Source organism: Lepidochelys kempii, chromosome 9 (genome assembly GCF_965140265.1).
Source record: "Lepidochelys kempii isolate rLepKem1 chromosome 9, rLepKem1.hap2, whole genome shotgun sequence".
In the NCBI taxonomy this organism is placed as follows: domain Eukaryota; kingdom Metazoa; phylum Chordata; order Testudines; family Cheloniidae; genus Lepidochelys; species Lepidochelys kempii.
In genome coordinates this window covers 60,915,058-60,934,124 of record NC_133264.1, presented here as the reverse complement: position 1 = coordinate 60,934,124, position 19,067 = coordinate 60,915,058, and the positions used below count along the sequence as shown (strand labels likewise).

Here is a 19,067-nt window from a genome sequence, read left to right as displayed (position 1 = left end):
CCTGCTTGGGGAGTGCTGGACTCCCAGCCTGCCCAGGTGAAGATGATGAGACAGGGGCCCAGGAGGGGAAGATCAGGTCCTCGGGGAGGGGGGCAGTATTTGACGCCGATACAGAACGCAGGGGAATGTTGATTCGGGAGCCCTGCGGGCTCGGGGTGGGGCAGGGGGCACCCACCTAAGGGGGGAGGAGTTCAGTGTCTGGATCCCATCCCCGCGCAGGCCGGGCCCTGGGGTCCCCCAGCCCGGCTCGGTCTCTCCGCGCAGGGTGGGGGCGCGCAGCGGGCCGCGCTCGGGCTCCGGCTCTCCAGCGCCCCAGGGCGGGCGGGGCCGGGCTGGCCGCGCCCCCCTCCGTGCGGTGGGTGCTGGAGCGAGCAGGGGAGGCCCCTCGCCAGCCTCCGCGGCCACATGACCGGGCGGGCCGGGAGCCAGGCGCACAGCTCGGCTACAAATGCAGCCCCCGGCGCGAGCGGGTGCATTCGCCGTCGCCGCCACCGCCAGGCAGAGCCCTGCCCCTCCCCGCCGAGCAACGCGCCCGGCTGCAGCCCCGGCCCCACCATGAGCGTGCGGCGCTGGCTGCTGGCGCTGCTGCTGCTCTGGCTCGCCCTGAGCGCGGGCTCCGGAGGTGAGTGCGCCGGGGCCGGCCCGGCTCGGCACTTGTTGCACAGGCCGGGCTCGGGAGGCGGCTGGCGCTGGGCGGCCGGGGGCGGCCCCTCTCCTGGGCGCCGGGACACCTGTGGCAGGCAGCGGGGTCGTGCCAGCCCTGGCCGCGCTCAGCGCCCGGCCTCGGGGCTCTCGTGGGTGGCTCTGAGCTCGGATCGGCACGAGGCGAGCCTGGGCTCTCCCTGACACAGCCCGGGAGGCCGCTCTCCGTCCTGCTTCTCCTTGGGGCACCGATCCGCCCCGCCTCTCCCCCAGGCCCACAGTGCCAACCGCCCCATGCCTGCTCCCATACCCAGCTGGATCCGCTCAGTTAAGGGGCATGGCCGTGTGTCTTGCTAACCAGCAGCAAAGCAGCCCCCGCTTGGTCTGATGGCAGCTCCCCTACCAGGCGCCCTGAAGGGCGATGGGGCTCATGGATGTGCTGTCGCTGGTGTGGAGCCAGAAGGAGACCTAGTAGGGCAGGGGGGATGAACAGGAGGTTGTCTGTGCAGGGATGGGAGTGTGGGATGAGGGCACTGTGCCTCCCCACCAAGGGGCTGCCCCGACCTTGGCAGTATCCTCTCCCTAAGGGGCATTCCTGATTTGGGCCCTTGCCTCGGGGGCATGCCCCTGGTGATTCTGTAGGGCAGGAGGGGACCTGTTGCAAGAACATAATTGCCAAGGGAGTTAACTTTCTGTGCAATAACCAGAACTGGTGACAGACTCCCCCTGCAAGGGTGGTTTGGCTTCAACAGCTCTGTTTAACTGGTGAATGTGTGTCAGGAAAGTGGTCAGGAAAGTGAGGAGGTAATAGCTGTGGCCTGAGGTCAGACTAGCATGGGATTTGCTATGCACGCTTCCTGCACAAAGCTGCAGCAGGGATGGCTCTGTCCTGACCACAGCAAGCACGCACGCACACACACCCCGGCAGTCTGGCCTTTGGCCCCCAGCCCTTCCCCACAGCTCCCCTGGCATTCCATTCCCTGCAGCAGCCACTGCTAATAATCTGGCAATGTGTGTTGGCTTTGTGATGTGGCTACTCTGCACTCCTAGAGACTAGCCAGGGCCCAAAAACGCAGATCATTTGGGCCTTACTGCAGCTCTTTGGAGTCACAGGCTAATACTTTAAACATAGCAGCTCAAAGCCTAATCTTACAAGGCAGCGACAGGGTGTGTTTATCTGAGTGTCATGGTGAAGGAAAAGAGCATCCAGATCACACATAGTTAAATGGCATTGCAGATAGCTGTGGGGTCTGTTCCCTAGGGTCCAGGCTGATCTAGAGAAACTCTGCTTTGTGTGCCCTTGAACCAGCCGAGGCAGAAGGGGAGAGAACACCTGATGCTGAGTGTCAATGGATCCCAGGAGAGCTGCCCACAGTGACTCCCAGCCAAAATAAGCTCAGTACGTCTCCTGTTGGCACAGCTAGAGGGATGGCTCCCTTTGGCCTTGGCTAGTGTAACCTCTGCCTGTAGCCCACAGGTGCCAATTTGAGCCTTGGTGGCTGTAATGGGCAGGATGCCCATATGGCGATACCAGCTGCCAGACCGGCACTCGCCCAGTTGCACCTGCTGTAGTGGCTGCCACTTACCAGGTGCCGCTGGGCTTTTTCAGGTAGGCAGGAAAATCCTCATTCCCAGATCCCTGGCATCAGGGTGGAGGTGGGTTTTCGCAGAGGGCATCTGATGCCTGTTTTTGTATTCTTCCTGTTCAGTTGCTCCCTGGGCTTTATACCATTGTTCTGGTGCTGTCTGAAATTCTCTCCCAGTTCTTACCTCCAACCCTCTGGAGCAGTGAAAGGCGCACCCAGAGAATGCCTGGAGCAGAAGCCTGCTGTGCCCCAAACGCTGGTGCTGTCAGGCTGTGGCAGATTTTTGTATGCAGCTAAGGAGATACTTGAAAGAAAAACAGGTGCTTATAAGCGGTGCTGGTGCTGGTGGAAGGTGTCTGAGTGACAGCCCTGGAGACTGAAAGCTTCTGTATGGCAGAACAAGTGGACCGGCAGCCGTAGTGCCAGCATCTGAGAGCGGCAGGAGGAGGCATGGAAAAGGTGGGCCAGCTGCAAGGGGTTCTTGTGTCTGGCGTCCAGTACAGAGCAGCCTGGGAATTAGTAGGCAGGTGGAGAGCTGTGGTCATTGAGTCTGACCCAAAGCCTTGGACCCCCTGGACCCCCAACCTGGAGTCGTCCCCCCCCCTCCTCCCGAGGGGATTTTCCACATGCTGCAGGCCAGCGCCCTGTGAGTGGAGTGGAAGGGTTGTTTCCCCATCATGACCTCAGCTGTAGGGCTGGGACTGCTGCTGCAGACTGTGCCTCCGTGAGGGGAGAGCACCCCAAATGTGCCTGAGGTTTCTGTGCCAGTGCAATGGCCCTGCCCTTGCAGGTGCTGCCTCAGGGAGGGGTTCCAGACAGTGCAGCACATGAGCGGGGGCAGCAGCAGGGCTGTCCTGAACAGCACAATGGCCACAGCCACAGGGTCTCTGGTCTTTCCGGCCCAGGGTCTCAAGCTGCAGCCAGGAAAAGCTCCAGGACCCCCTCCAGCCACAAAGGCAAAGGATGGGGGTCAGGCCAGGGAGTTCTGCTGTGCCCTTGGGTAGCGAGTGCCTGCTAAGGGGGGCTGGTGTCCCACACGCAGGTTACTGTGGACTGGCCCTGTGGCTCTGGAGATGGTGAGCCCCCAACCAAGCAGTGTACGCTGCCCAGCGTAGGGGAGGGGGCCTGCCCAATGATGGTAAGCCAGAGCACCTCAGATGGGCTAGCAGGGCAATGGCTGGCCCTGGCAGAGGAGATGCAAGCAGTGTCAGCCTGGCCCTGGCTGGCATGCAGGGCAGAACACGCAGAGCTAGCCTGGGGCTAATCAGCACCTCACCGATGGAGCCTTGTTGACAGGAATTGGAGGCTCTTCCTTCCTCCTCTGTCCAACGCAGACAAAGCTCTCTTCATGGTGATAACAAACCTCATCCTGTCAGAACTGCCGGCTGGAGAGGCAGGCAAAACAACACCACATGGACAGGGCAGAGAGTGTCTCAGCCATGGGAGCCTGTGTGCCGCCCAGCAGCCAGAGGGCTGGAGCCTGGGACCAGGCCAGGGCTTGGGAGGGCCGTTTGCCCCCCCACCCTCCTTTTCTCTGCCTCAGGCACAGAACCGTGGCTGCCATCTGGAGATGTGGCTGTGGGGAGTCCTGGCCTCCATCTCCCCTCTCTGGCTAAGGCTGCCCAGGCTGCCTTCATATGACCGTAATGCGGAGAGGTCTCCCTGGCACAGGGGAAGGCAGCTTACCCCACATTCTCCCTGCCCCAGATCAAGCTCCAAGCCAAGCTGTCTACGGGAGGGGGGCAGGATCATCCTGTAACGGGATCATCCCAGGGCCTAGCCCAGCCTGCCTGGGGCTGCATCACAACCCAGGACCCCTCCCAGACTAGCTGCGGTGTGACTCCCCAGGGGATTAGGGGCAGCCCAGAGCCCTGGTGCCTGGGAGGGGACAGACTGCTGGAATTCAGGGCATTTCTTACTGAATTAATCTGAGTTTCCCAGTGTGGTGGAATGGTACAGAGGAATAATGGGGGGGGTGAAGAAATGGGTGCCCCCATCCCAGCTCCAACACCAGGTGTCCTTGGTATAGATGCAGACTCCACCCCACAGGGTCTGATGAGACCCTGGGGTCAAAGAGTGCAGGGAATGGCAAAGTGTGTGAGCTGGGTCTAGGAAGGGCAGGGAAACCTAGGGGTGGGGAATGGTGGGGTGCAGGGACAGCCCATGCGTGTGGCCTGTTGTGAGGGCAGCATGTGCTGCATGTATATGGAGGCTGCATGTTTGTACTCCACACTATGAGCGAGTGGGTGTGCAGTGGTGCAAGAGGCACAGCTGCTCTGTGGGGCTGTGTGCACAGTTAGATATGCGGGGCTCTCAGGCAGGCTGCCCCAAAGCAAGCAAGGGAGGGAGGCTGGCAGGCGCTGGTGTTTGAGAGGGGAGGAGTGTGTGGTTACTGGTTGGGGGTGGCTGTGTGCGGGGCAGGGGAGTGGAATGCAGAGCCTGTGAGTGTGAGCATAGGCTGAGGCTGCTATCTGACCTAGGGATACCAGGAGCCCTGGCTGCTGGCATGAGCTGTCCCCACTTGCCAGAGAATTCCCCATGGCACCATGCCAGGGGCTGCAAGTGACCTGGCCAAGTCACTCCAGGAAGCACTCCACAGCCTAATGGCTCCTGCTGGGGGTAATCCAGGAAACCGGCTGCACACTCTGGGCCCATTTCCATCACCACTCTGTGCACCTTGCCTTGGGTGATGGGCAGGTCTGGCTGGGACGCTGACACCCAGCAGGGATGTGCTGCCTTTCAGTGACACCAGAACCACAGCCTGGGTTGAGAAGGCCAGAGGGGCTAGTCTAGAAGTGAGAGTCAATAGTCCAAGAGGCTTCCAGCCAGAGGCAGAAAATCCAGCCGCTGAATCCAAAGAGAGAGTGTGAAGAGTGCAAAGTAACCAATACCTCTGAGAGCAATGGACTAGTTACTAGCCACTGGCGTTCCCTGGCTTATTCTGTGCCCGAGCCCAGAGCAGTGACTAGACTGCCCTGGGGGTAGAAGTCTGCTGAGGGGGCTCTGTAGAGGGACTTCCCTCCTTCCTAGGATATTCTGCAGAAGATGGGGAGGCTGCTTTCTGCAGCTAGGTGCCCTGGGCTCTGCCCCTGCTCAGAGTGAGCTCACTGGGGGGATGGGCTGAGATGCAGCACTGGGCTATAGCCCAATGTTTAACTTGTGGTGGGGGCTGAATTTCCACCCTGGCTGGAGAGGGACCATGCCTGGGATGGCCATTGGCTCTTCCATGAAATCTCCCCTCCTCTGTGGCCCTGGGCAGGATGCAAAGGCCGGAGAAGAGGAGGAAATGCAGCAGGTCCCTCTCCCTGCAGGTGGGAGAAGTAGCAGGAAATAGTGACCTGCTCTGCTGTTCCTGGGCCAGGTTTGATGTGCAGCTGGTAATGTGGGGGAGGGGCTCTGCTGGGGTTAAATGTCCCAAGGCAGGCTGGAGTCCTAGGAGGGGATTTCCAAGAATATCTCCCCAGCCCTGCCGCAAGATGCATCCTCAGGAGGAAGGAAATGAACTGGCCTTGGTGAGGGGATTCAGCTGACCCCAGCCCATCCCTGGGCAAGGGAGCTGAGCTCACTTTCCTTCCCCAGAGGAGAGTCCCTCTGGCAGGCAGCTGTGGAAGCCCAGCAGTGCGTGACACAGAGCCAACTCCAGGAGGGGCCAGCCCTGCCACCCCCCCCCCCCAGTAGAAACAGCCCCTGCCTTTGCCCATCTCGCCCTGAGCTGGGGGGGGGGAGAGGAGGAGGGAGGAGACCTCTTCACACAGACATGTGGGCAGTCTGCTGGGATGGCTCCAGGCAGGTCTTTCCTTGATAAATGCACCAGGAAAAGGTTCAGAAAAGGGCAACAAAAATTATTAGGGGTTTGAAACAGCTTCTATCTGAGGAGAGATTAATAAGATTGGGACTGTTCAGCTTGGAAAAGAGACGACTAAGGGGGGAATATGATAGAGGTCTATAAAATCATGACTGGTGTGGAGAAAGTAAAAATAAGGAAGTGTTATTTACTCCTTCTCATAAGACAAGAACTAGGGGTCAACCAATGAAATTAACAGGCAACAAGTTTAAAACAAACAAAAGGAAATATTTCTTCACAAAATGCACAGTCAACCTGTGGAACTCTTTGCCAGAGGATGTTGTGAAGACCAAGACTGTAACAGGGTTAAAAGAACCGATAAGTTCATGGAGGACAGGTCCATCAATGGCTACTAGCCAGGATGGGCAGGGATGACCTTCCTACCCTCTGTTTGCCAGAAGCTGGGAGTGGATGACGGGGGATGGATCACTTGATGATTATCTGGTCTGTTCATTCCCTCTGGGGCACCTGGCATTGGCCACTGTCGGAAGACAGGATACTGGTGTAGATGGACCTTTGGTCTGACCCAGTATGGGTCTTGTGTTCCTATGTTCAGCAAGGCAGAATATAGGGTCTGGAAACCAAGAGCTGGGAGCCAGTGAGCTCTAGGACACTGGAGCCCTGGGACATGTCAGGCCTGCTGTGTGTGACTTGAGGGGCTGTGTGGGCAGGGGCCTCTGGCACTAACATGCTTTCTCTGTCTGCAGCACCATTGGCTGAGGCGCCGGATGGCAGAGACCTGGAGAAAGGGAACATCCGGAACCTGGTGCAACCCAAGGGGGTGCGGAATGGAGCAGGACACCGGCAGAATGGCTGGCGAAAGTCCCGACGTCCAAGACCCCGTCTCTCCCACAAGGGCCCCATGCCTTTCTAGAGCAGGTAACGGGCCTTTCCATGGGATGGTGGGGGAACCACATGGGACCAGCCCAGCACAGTTTGGGAGGGCATGTCTGGGAAGGTGCAGGCATGTGGGGAAGCACCATGGCTGGGAGAGTGATCACAACAGAGTACAGGTGCTCCAGCCACAGGCCCCATCCTAGCCCTCTGACACTGAACACCTGTCCTGGAGTGGGGGACAGTGCTCAGAGCTGCTGTCCATAGAGCAGATGTGAACAGAATCCATCCCCAATGGGTGCAATGCTTCAGTCCAGCTGCTCATAACTACCAGGGTCTTGCACTAGAGGGAATGGGGTCCCCTGAGATTATCCTGGAGGCCACAGCTGCTGGGGTATCTGCGGTTAGGGGTTGAGGGAGCTCCCTCAGGACCATTCGCTTGGTTATAGAATAGAAAGCCAGATGTGATTTTTCTGCACCCCTTGGATTTGACTCTGGGGGCAGCCCCTGAAGCAGGAGGAGAACCTGGGTTTGTGAACTGTGTGGGGCTGGATTGGGTGCTGAGGGATGAGGGGTCAGTCTCCCAGCGGGGGCTGTGGCCTCCCCTGACTTGTCTCCTTGCCTCTGTTCACTTGCAGGGTTCCTGTTGGCCCCCTGAAGGCCCATCCCCTTTGTCCTCTCTGCTTTATAGACTGGTTTACTTGTCATGGAGCCCTGAGTGCGGGGCTCCCGCCTGCTGGGTTGGGCAGGCTCCTCCCATCCGCCAGCCTGTCATGCAGTCGCCCCAGATGAAGCTGTCGGCACCTCAACCCCCATCACATACGGAGACACAGACCCGCACACTCCCAGCAGGCATCTCCGCGTCTTGTCTCTGCAGACCCAGCACCCAGGCTGGGTGCAACTGCTGGCATATTTCCCCTTTCCCTGCTGATGGCTGGGGTGGATCCTTGCCTCTTCCCAGCCCTTGGCAGAGGGAATGCTGCCCAGGGCTCACCTTGACCTAGCCAGCCCCATTGCCCTGAGTGGGCCCTTAAAACTGCTCAGGACTGGAAGGGTGCCCGACTGCCAGCTCCCTCTGTCCCCTTGGCTGTGTCTCTCTCACAGAAGCAGCAGGACCGCAGACTCCTTGCTTGGGGATCTCTGGGCTGAGGGGATTGGGCTGGGTTGCACTTGCTCCCTTTGTGTTTCCAGGGGGTGGGGAGGAAGAGCACTGCTGTAATGAGCCTGCCTGGTCTCATTGCTGCCCTGGCTCATTGTTAGCCTGCCAAGAGGCTGGGCAAGGAGCATGTAGCTCCAGTGCAGCTGTGAGGGGGGGTCATGCTAGGGGCAGGGAGCTGTGGCTGGCATGAGAAGGCCACTGGGGCTGAGAAGCACAGAGGGAGAAACTATCCTTCTGGGCTTCCTAGGCAATCCCCCATTAGTCCTGTCCCGTCCCCTCCACTCCCTAGAGAGCTGAGCACCTTATCTGCATGTGTACAAGGTGGTGGTCAGCTCGGGTCTGTTTATTCTTGTGGTGCTAAACCTGCACAGGGCCCCTTCAGTGTCTTTGAACACTCCCCATCTTCCCCCCCATGGGAGATGAACCGGTCTGGTGCGTGGTGCTGCAGAGACAGCCTGGCACCCTGGCCATTGCTTTGCAATGACTCTCCCAGCTGCCCCTGGGGGAGCTGCTGGGCTCAGGGGTGGAGGGGTGCTTGCAGGGCCCCAAGGATCCCGTGGAGAGGGATTGGGCGTGGCCATGCTGTATGTGACTGTCTCTCCATGCCCATCCTGTTTTGCTGTGTGTGTGGCAAGGACCGTGCCTGCCCAGCGAGAGCTGGAGGAGGGAGTGAAGGAGCAGCCCTGGGAAGAGGGGCTTTCCCAGGCATGGGGGGCTAGGATCTGAGCCTGGGAGGCTTGCCACTTTGGAGTACCCTGGTACTGCAGTGGCACTATGATGTGGGCCTTGGGAGCACCCTCTCCTGGCAGGGTGCAGGGAAGGATCTGGCATCTGCACTGGCTAGTCTGGCAGGGACCTCCCTTCCCCCACACTTCTGCACCAGGGGGTCTCCCCTTGTGGATCTCTGCTCCAATCACACTGAAGTCACTTGAGGGCCAGCAGTGGGGGGCACACCGCTCCCCAGCCTGACCCATGGTGCCAGCATGGCTCCATGGAGTGAGGGGTGCCAAGTAGGCAGGCAGAGCTGGCTCCTGTGTAATATTTCAGGTGTCCGTCAGTGATTCTTGTATAAAATACTAATTTATACCAAATGGGGATGCCTTACTCCAGACAAACCTGTTCCCTGTTGGTCACTGTGTTTTCTGCGTCTGTAAAGATTGGTCTATGTAAATGTCTTTATTATAAAGTTATGATAATAAACCCTTCTTTTAGGAGGTCCAGGCACTGTTTATTCCCTTCTCCCTTGGGACTGGTGTGTGTGTGTGTGTGATCCTGGCTTAGCTTGGACACTGCAGAGCACCCCCAGGACTTCCCGTCTGTAGCTTGCAAAAGGCTTTTCCCAAGTTGGTCAGGACCATCCCCATCGCACAGCAGGAAGCTGCATGGGACAAGGCCTGGAGAGAGTGGAGTAGTGAGGGGCAGTTTGGTTCTGATCAGTGGGTAGTCGTGAGCAGTGTGGTGGAATGTAACTGGGGGCCCTGCCCAGTGCAGGAGACAGTCTGTCCCATCACATTAGTCCCCTCCCAGGATTTACCATTGCTGAGCTCGCTGGCGAGTGCAGGGGCATCAAGGGGTCTGGATCCTGAGTGGAGGTAGTTGGTTCAAGCCCTGCTGTCCTTGCCTGCCTGCCTCAGCCATGCTGCAGCTCCCTTTCAAGTCAGGGCAGTTCAGTGAATCAACCCTCTGCCTCCCCTTTGTCCCATGGAGGCCCATGCCTGCTGTGCCAGGAAGCCCTTAGCTGAATTAGGCGGGCTGTGATGTTGGCCTAGATACCCATGCAGACACTTGAGCCCAGAGAGAACTCCTTGAACCAGGCCTCTGGGCTAGCCATGCAGTGGGTCATTGCTCCCTGCTCTGAGCCAGGTGCTTTCCTGTTTCCTCAGTAAAGAAATGACATAAAATGACTTCTCACCACACTACAGCTGCAAGTGCCACTGCAGCCCATCCATTGGGGATGTTTTGTTCTTTGAAATGCAGCCACTGCTGGGCTGGGGCTGGGCAGCTGTTTTGAACAAGAATGGCATATCTAGCTCAAAGTGGGTGGTGGAGGATTTAAGGAGGCAGACTGGAGGTGGCTGGATCTGCATGGCCCAGCACGTCATCCTAACACTGTTCTAACTGCAGAAAGCCACCTTGAGGCTGGTTATGCTGAAGGAGTATGTGGGTGTTTGAGACAGCGCATGTATTTCTGTGGTTGGAGGGGGCCTCCAGAAGCTGCCTTGTCAGAGCTACAGTGACACTCCCATGTCAAGAAACTCATGGACTTCAGGCCTTGCTCCCCATTCACCTACACAGGATGTTATTTCCAAGCCCCTACTGTCTTGTCCCAGGCAGAAGAGGCAAGATATGCGTGCAGAGGCACGTACCGGAGGTACTCGCAGAGGCTGAATGTCTGAACCTGCCCAGTGGCTGGGGGGGGGGTGTGGGTAAACTGGTATAGAAAAAACAGGAGCATCACAGACGTGCTGTAGAGAATTACTCTACTGCTAGGCCAGCAGAGGTGTGGCAAGGGCACAAGGAAAAGGAGTGGGGTCCAAGAAGCATTCCTGAGGGATGAGGTTGTGGGACCTAGAGCTGAGTGGAGTGACAGACGTAGACCCATAGGACTGGAGGGGACCTTGAGGTCATCTAAGCCAGTCCCCTGCACTGCTGGCAGGACTAAGTATTATCTAGACCATCCCTGACAGGTGTTTGTCCAATCTGCTCTTAAAAATCACCAGTGATGGAGATTCCACAACTTGCCCTAGGCAATTTATTCTGGTGCTTAACAACCTCAACAGGAAGTTTTTCCTAATGTCCAACCTAAACCTCCCTTGCTGCAGTAAGCCCGTTGCTTCTTGTCCTATCCTCAGAGGTTAAGAACAACAATTTTTCTCCCTCCTCCTTGTAACAACTTTTTATGTACTTGAAAACTATTATCATATCCCCTCTCAGTCTTCTCTTTTCCAGACTAAACAAACCCATTTTTTAAAATCTTCTCTCATATGTCATGTTTTCTAGACCTTTAATCGTTTTGGTTGCTCTTCTCTGGACTTTCTCCAATTTGTCCTCATCCTTTCTGAAATGTGGCACCCAGACTGGACACACTACTCCAGTTGAGGCCTGAGTAGAGTAGAAGAATTATTTCTCATGTCTTGCTTACAACTCTCCTGCTAATGCATCCCAGAATGATGTTCACTTTTTTGCAACAGTGTAACACTGTTGACTCATATTTAGCTTGGGGTCCACTTTTACCCCTCAGATCCCTTTACACAGTACTCCTTCCTAGGTAGTCATTTCCCATTGTGTATGTGTGCAACTGATTGTTCCTTCCTAAGTGGAGGACTTTGCATTTATCCTTATTGAATTTCATCCTATTTTCTTCAGACCATTTCTCCAGTTTGTCCAGATCATTTTGAATTTTAATCCTATCCGCCAAAGCACTTGCAACCCCTCCCAGCTTGGTATTGTCCACAAACTTTATAAGTGTTCTCTCTATGCCATTATCTAAGTCACTGATGAAGATAGTGAACAGAACTGGATCCAGAATTGATCCCTGCGGGACCCCCTTGTTATGCCCTTCCAGCATGACTGAACCACTGATAACTACTCTCTGGGAACGGTTTTCCAACCAGTTATGGACCCACCTTGTAGTAGCTTCATCTAGGTTACATGCAGGGTGGCTCAGGGAGTGCTAGGGTTGCGTCCTCTGAGCAGGACAACCACCTGCCCCCACCCTACTGCATACCCCCTGGGCACCACCTGCCCCCCTTCCAAGGCCCTGTCTCCCATCCTGTCTACTGCTCCCAGGGCTGCCATGGGCACTGACCTCACCAAGCAGGATGTGGCACCAGCCAGATCCACTCCATTCCTGGCCAGGGCGACCCTTGCAGCTGGTATGTACATGACAGCCACTGGGCTCTGCTGCCCCTAAGCTCTACCTGTCCTGCTTTCTGCTCCCAAGCCACCACCTCCCCAACACTCTGAACCCGAGCACCCTCTGCGCAGGTACTGCCCCCCTGGTGCAAACAGTAGGGCTGGGGGAGCCATTGGGGTGACTGACAACAACCAGGGCTGGGCTGGGAGGGCTTACAGGTTTCCTGGGATAGCTACCTAAAAAAGGGAAACTCCTGGGAAAATGAGGACAGGTGGCAGCCCCAGCGAGTGCCAGAGACAGGAACCGCTCAGGGCAGCAGGGACAGGTGGCAGGGCCAGGGAGGGGAACCGCTTAGGGCAGCAGGGACAGGTGGCAGGGCCAGGGCGGGGAACCGCTCAGGGCAGCAGGGACAGGTGGCAGGGCCAGGGAGCGGAACCGCTCAGGGCAGCAGGGACAGGTGGCAGGGCCAGGGAGCGGAACCGCTCAGGGCAGCAGGGACAGGTGGCAGGGCCAGGGCGGGGAACCGCTCAGGGCAGCAGGGACAGGTGGCAGGGCCAGGGAGCGGAACCGCTCAGGGCAGCAGGGACAGGTGGCAGGGCCAGGGAGCGGAACCGCTCAGGGCAGCAGGGACAGGTGGCAGGGCCAGGGAGGGGAACCGCTCAGGCAGCAGGGACAGGTGGCAGCCCCAGCAGGCGCCAGGTTGGTAAATGGGTCAGGGCAGCACCTGAGACAAGTGGCAGCCCCACTGGGCGCCAGGGAGAGGAATGGCTCAGGGCAGCGCCCCAGGCTGAAGGGCAGCGATTGTTTGCTCCAGCCACAGGGAAGGAGCCCCTCAGAGATCTGACTGTGCCCTAGGACTGTATCTGTGTCCCTGGCACAAGGGTGCCAGGCTCTCTGAGGCCCTGTACTGCTGGCCATGGGCGTAGAATAAGCCAAAGAATTAAGGCGGCGGGTCTGGAGTTCAGCTGAGCTATCTCAGCTCTGACTGTCTTAAGCCCTGGCTGAATCAGCTGGCGAGATGGTGGAAGGGCCCCAGGAGAAGATGCAGGGCAGTGTCCATTGGAACATCACCTTGTGGTGGAGGCAGAGGCAGGTTCTCCTCACACTCGGCTTGTCAACAGCCCTTATTGAAATAAAAACTTGCCTGGCTGTACTAACTCCGCACAGCCCCCAGCTGAGTGCGGGTGTCAGCTGGTCCACAGGGACACATGTTCATGTCACCCAGGAGCCCACACCTCCTGTCTCCCGAGAACAAGCAGGGAGTGATCCACTCACCACATTTCCACATGGGACTCCATGCCATCAGAGCCCAGCCCATGGGACCTCAAGTCTGTGGGGGGGCATGACCCTTGTGAAGGAAGGAGTGTCTGCTCTCCACCGGCTCGAAGACTCCTTGGGTCCCTGGCATCTAGATCCTGCAAAAGGGCTTTCCCCAAGTCAGTCAGGACCATCCCCATTGCACAGCGGGAAGCTATGTGGGACGAAGCCTGGAGGGAGTGGAGTAGTGAGGGGCAATTTGGTTCTGATCAGTGGGAATTCATGAGCAGCTCCAGGGTGGTGGAATGTAACTGGGGCCCTGCCCAGTGCAGAAGACAGTCTGTCCCATCACCTTAGTCCCCTCCCAGGATTTACTGTTGCTGTTGCTGAGCTCGCTGGCCAAGGCAGTTGGTTCAAGCCCTGCTGTCCTTGCCTGCCTGCCTCAGCCACGCTGCAGCCCTCTTTGAAGTCAGGGCAGTTCAGTGAATCAACCCTCTGCCTCCCCTCCATCCCATGCAGGCCCATGCCTGCCTTGCCAGAACTGAATTAGGAGGGCTGTGATGCTGGCTTAGATGGCAATGCAAACCCTTGAGCCCAGAGTGAGCTCTTTGAACCAGGCAGCTGGTCTAGTCATGCTCCTCCCACTTCTGCCAGTAGCATTTCATTTTAGAGAGACAAGGGGGGGAGCGAATACATTTTATAGGACCAACTTTTGCTGGTGAGAGTGTAAGGACTGAGGCCTTTTTCTTCAGTAAGTAGCAACACATGTGGACAGCAGCAGCCATGAGCTAAGAAGCAGAAAGTCACATATGCACATTGCATCTAAATGACATCAAAACAGTGCACTATCAGGCTGTTAAGAAGGCGCTCCCGTCCTAACAGTACCCACCGCCACCAGATAAAGAAACAGATCTTAAGACCTTTAAATGAAACTTTGCTTGATAGCATTCTGTCTTGGCAAGAAATCACTTATCAACCATTGTGATTGTGAAATCTCTGCTTCTATTGTTTTGTCTTTGCGGTCCCCACTTCCCTGTTGTTTATCTGTAGGGTCTCTGATTCTTTCATTGTTTCTGTCTGTTGCATCACTCATTTTGCAAGATTTAAATCAACTAAGGTGGTAGGATCTGACTGGGTAAAGAATTGTTTAGTAGTGGTCTAGGGTGGGTGAAAAATACTGGTTTACAGGACTTTCATTTAAAATGATTGGTTACGGTATAGCTAAGCAGGACTCAAGTTTCACTATATAAACTGGAGTCCAAAGGGAAGTTTTTTGGAACCTAACTCCAGGACACAGCCCAAGATCAGAGCTGCCAGACCTCAATACACTGCCAACCATGTGGTGCAGAAGCTGGAGTACCCAGATGACCTGATCCTGACTGGCCACCAGGAAAAGTTTGTCTGCCTTATTGGGAGTGGTAAGCATTGTATGCTTAGCGTGTGGTGTCTGTTTTGGTAACTGTTAATAAATAGAGGATAAAGGATATTACTGTATAAGGCCCTTTCACTTGTAAAAGGCCCCATGAACCCGCAGAAGAGTACGCCTTGAGCCCTAGGAACTGAGTAAGGGTGGCCCCGAGCCCTAGGAACTGGGTAAAGGTGGGGGCATAGGTGCCAACTCTGAGGATGCTCCAGAAAAAAATTAGTGGGTGCTCTTCACCTACCGGCAGCCAAGCTCCCCTCAACCCCCATCCCACCTCCACCTCCTCCTCCTCCCCTGAGCATGACGCGTCCCCGCTCCTCCACCTACCTCCCAGCTTTTCCCGCCCAGCCGCCATCAAACAGTTGTTTGGCAGCGTTAGCACGCCTCGGGAAGGAGGGGAGAGGAGCGGGAACGTGGCGTGCTCAGGGGAGGAGGTGGGGAAGAGGCAGGGCCGGGGTGGAGATTTGTTGAAGAAGTTGGAATGGGGCAGGGAGTGGGCGGAGTTGGGGTGGGGACTTTGGGGAAGGGGTTGGAATGGGGGCGGGGAAGGGGTGGGAAGAGGCAGGGCAGGGGTGGGGCCTCATGGAAGGGGTGGAGTGGGGGTGGGGCCAGGGGCAGAGGGAGGGGGTTGAGCACCCATGGGAAAGAGGGGAAGTCGGCCTTATGGGTGGGGGTGCCTAAATTAACTGGGTTATGCCTTGAACCCACAGAAGGGTAAAGGTGAGGTGCCCTAGAGTGTGTGGATAACAAGAGAGACTAGCTTACACAGAGCTCTTCCTGAGGTCTGGGAAAGGTCCCAGAGTGTCACAAGGTGGAACAGATTCGTAAGCATAAGGATCATTTTTCTGTCAGTTCATTCAAAAGTGTAGTGATTGTTGGTGGGGCATTTAGTGCACAGGATGAGGTACACCCCACGTTGTGACAGGCGTGTGCAGGGCCCATGGATTTTGAAAGGTGTGTAGTGGGGGGGGCGTTGATCATCACATCAGGGGCACTACATCTGCACGTTTTGCATCTGTTGTTATGATAGGCGCTGGTACCACTTTGAGTTGGTGTGTCCTGGTCTGTGGGGAGCTTGCTTCTGACGATGAACTTAGTGAAGCTGGGGGGTTGTTTGAAAGCCAGAAGAGAGAGATTGGGAAAAATTTCTTTCAGAACATGGCTACCATCCAGTATGGGTTGTAACTGTTTAATGATACACCGTATGAGTTTTAGTGTGGGATGATAGGTGACAAGAAGTGGTGTGTGGTCAGTGGGGTTTGTTTCTGCATGGGAATTACTTCTCTGGGGTTTGGTGAAGGCAGTTTTAAGTGTGTTAAGGTGTGTAGCCTGGACTTTCTCCAAGGAGCATATTCTGTGGTATCTGAGTGCCTGGCTGTAACTAACAGATTTCCTAGTATGTTTGGGGTGGTTACTGGATCTGTGGAGGGAGGTGTGGTGACCCATGTGTTTCTTGTATATAGTTGTGTGTAGGGTTCCATTGCTGAAGCTGATCATGGTGCCTAGGTGTGGGAGTTCTCTAGAGAGAGTCTGATGGGTGGTAGTTGTGGTGGAAAGCTATGAGGGAGTTTAAGTTGTCTGTCCAGAAGATGTAAATATCACTGATGTATCTCAGGTGTATCATTGGTTTCATGGTGCATTTGTCCAGATATTCTTCCTCAAGGTGGCCCATGAAGAAGTTGCAATATTGGAGAGCCATCCTAGTACCCACGGCTGTGTCCATGGTTTGGACAAAGTGTTTGTTGTTGAATGTAAAATGATTATGGGTGAGGATGAAATGGATGAGTCTGGCACTGTGTTTGGGGTGGTATCTGAGGGGTATCTATTGTCTTTAGATAGTTGAGGCAGGCAGTGATGCTGTCATTGTGAGGGCTGTTGGTGTATAGGGAGGTGACATGCATGGTAGCGAGGATGGTGTTCTGAGGAATGTTATTAATGTTGCAGAGTTTCTGGAGGAAGCCAGTTGTGTCCTGGAGGAAGCCAGCCCTTTGTGTGGTGAGTGGTCCGAGGATGGTTCTATGAGTCTCCATATTACTTCAGCAAGCGTTCCATGGCCAGATATGATGGGTCTGCCTGGGGTCCCTTGTCTGTAGAAGGTCCCTGGGGTAGGTTCGTGGGGGTGAGGTTGTCAAATTTCTCTTGGAGTTGTTTGGGGAAGGATTCAATGATATCCCTTAAATTTCTGGGTGGACTGTGGTGTGGGGTATCTGAGTTCTTTATAGTAGGCAGTGTCAGAGAGTTGTCGGTTGGCCTCATTTGATGTAGTCTTCATGGTTGAGGACTATGATAGAGACAATCACCATGCTCTCAAATGAACTCAAACAGAAAAATGATAAAACACCCTATCACCTGTAGGCCAACACTTTTCACAGAACGATCATTCCATATCTGACCTCTCAGTGTTTGTCCTCAAAGGAAACCTGCACACCTGCCAAAGTTGAGCCTGGGAGTTTAAATTCATAACTCTGCTAGACACTACTAATCATGGACTGAATAGAGAGACACTGGATTTATGGCTTGTTACAAGAATCATAGAATCATAGAATATCAGGGTTGGAAGGGACCTCAGGAGGTCATCTAGTCCAACCCCCTGCTGAAAGCAGGACCAATCCCCAATTAAATCATCCCAGCCAGGGCTTTGTCAAGCCTGACCTTAAAAACTTCTAAGGAAGGAGATTCTGCCACCTCCCTAGGTAACGCATTCCAGTGTTTCACCACCCTCCTAGTGAAAAAGTTTTTCCTAATATCCAACCTAAACCTCCCCCACTGCAACTTGAACCTATAACGCACTAACCTCCTCTGTCCTATGACTGCAGAGGCGCTAATTTCACCATGAATGGTCTCTTGCAACATGTGTTAACTTCTTGTGCTTAACAATCTGTTCCACCTTGTGTTTAGCTGTGACACTCGTACCTCTCCCAAACCTGAAGAGCTCTGTGTAAGCTTGAATGAATGCTTGTCTCCCTCACCAGCAGAAGCTGGTCCAATAAAATGTCCACACCCACCTTGCCTCACTAATATCCTGGGACTCACACAGCTACAACACTGCAAACAACATTTAATTTTGTCACAAACGACTTGTATTTGCTGAGTCAGTGATTCATGGCTACTGTCCGGAAGCTGCTGTTCACGGACATTCCTACCAACCGCCCTGTGGGGTGTGAGTGCTCACAAACAGTGCATGAAGAAGGGGCAGGCTCGACAGCCAGGTTCTAACCCTCAGGGTCTGTCTACACTTAAAGTGTTACAGTAGCACAGCAGGCGCTGTGTCCGAGCACTTCAGCATAGACACTCATGGCAGCGGTGGGAGTGGGTCTCCCATCGCCATGGTTAATTTACCTCCCCAAGAGGTGGTAGCTAGGTCGATGGAAGAATTTTTCTGTTGACTTAGTGCAGTCCACACTGGGGGTTAGGTCGGCATAGCAACATGTCTCCGGGGTGTGGACTGTTCACACCCCAGAGAGCCATAGCTATGCCAATGTCAGCTACATAGTGTAGAGCAGCCCCCAGTGAGCTGTACACAAAGAGGGCTGTTCAAAGCAGAGAGTCTGGGCAGGAGCCTGGGACTCAGGAGGAGACCTGGAGTCCATTCCCTTCTCTGCCACAGACTTTTTGTGTGACCTTGGGCAAGTCACTTAGCCTCTCTGGGCCTCAGTTCTTGAATCTTGGCCCTGCCCTGATGCACAGGGGATGTGAGGGTAAAGGTTGTGACACACCCAGATCCCATGGTAAAGGGGGCTGACTAAATATTGTTGCCCCTTGGCCCAAGAAGTGAGGGGCCTTGCTAGGTTGTTTCTGTCAGGGGTAGAAGCTGATGACGAGTCAGGTGTTTCTTTGGCACAATCCCATTTATTCACCAAGCACGTCCTCAGATGTTGCTCTCCCTGAAAACAGCAGGAACAAATAGCTGCAGGCAGTTTCCTAGCTCATACTTCCCAACCCTGCCTTTCCAGCCAGTCCTGTGCCCCTAGCAAGCTCTGTCTGTGCTCCCACTCAGAGCCATGCTCACGGCTGTGTCTCTCCTACACACCCCGACAAGCAATCCCCTTCATCCTGGGGCTGACTGCCTTGGGTGGTAGCATCAATTGTCTCCAGCTATCTCACTTCCTGAGGGGGCTGAACTGCTCTTTCCTGTTATCTTGAATTAGGGTGGTTAGCCCACCCCTCAGCTTTAACCAGGTCTTTGGGGCTGGTGGCTGAATTTATTTGGACATCACAGTTAAATAAATAATGTCCTGGTTACTAACTTTGCTGGCTTCTGTGTGCAGATTATTGTTTTTAATGACAAGTTTTTTAAATCGTGCCTTACATGTGTGTAGTTATGTATGCTGGTATTTTAAAATGCCAATGTTGCCTTGGTTACCAGCGTCTATGGCTCTCTAGTGAAACGTGCACTGAAGATTCACCAGACAGGCTTGGCTGTCCCTAGCAAGGTTAGTATTGATTAAAGGGGACTCCACAGTGTG

The 19,067-nt window shown here is 55.2% G+C and overlaps 1 protein-coding gene across 1 annotated transcript; it reads left to right on the top strand.

Annotated features, from left to right (window-relative positions):
* Positions 1-362: 362 nt before the first annotated feature.
* APLN (apelin) lies at positions 363-9,279 on the top strand. The gene is made up of 3 exons (XM_073360628.1): positions 363-622; positions 6,780-6,951; positions 7,545-9,279. The coding sequence occupies exons 1-2, from the start codon at positions 406-408 to the stop codon at positions 6,944-6,946; spliced, it is 384 nt and encodes a 127-aa protein (XP_073216729.1). The 5' UTR covers positions 363-405; the 3' UTR covers positions 6,947-6,951; positions 7,545-9,279.
* The last annotated feature ends 9,788 nt before the right edge of the window (positions 9,280-19,067 follow it).

What these genes read in the sequence shown, in the direction of transcription:
- APLN (XM_073360628.1), top strand. Translation starts at nt 406, where the DNA reads ATGACCGGGCGGGCCGGGAGCCAGGCGCACAGCTCGGCTACAAATGCA. An exon ending in CCTGAGCGCGGGCTCCGGAG is followed by an intron (nt 623 to 6,779) that starts GTGAGTGCGCCG and finishes CTCTGTCTGCAG; the next exon opens with CACCATTGGCTGAGGCGCCG.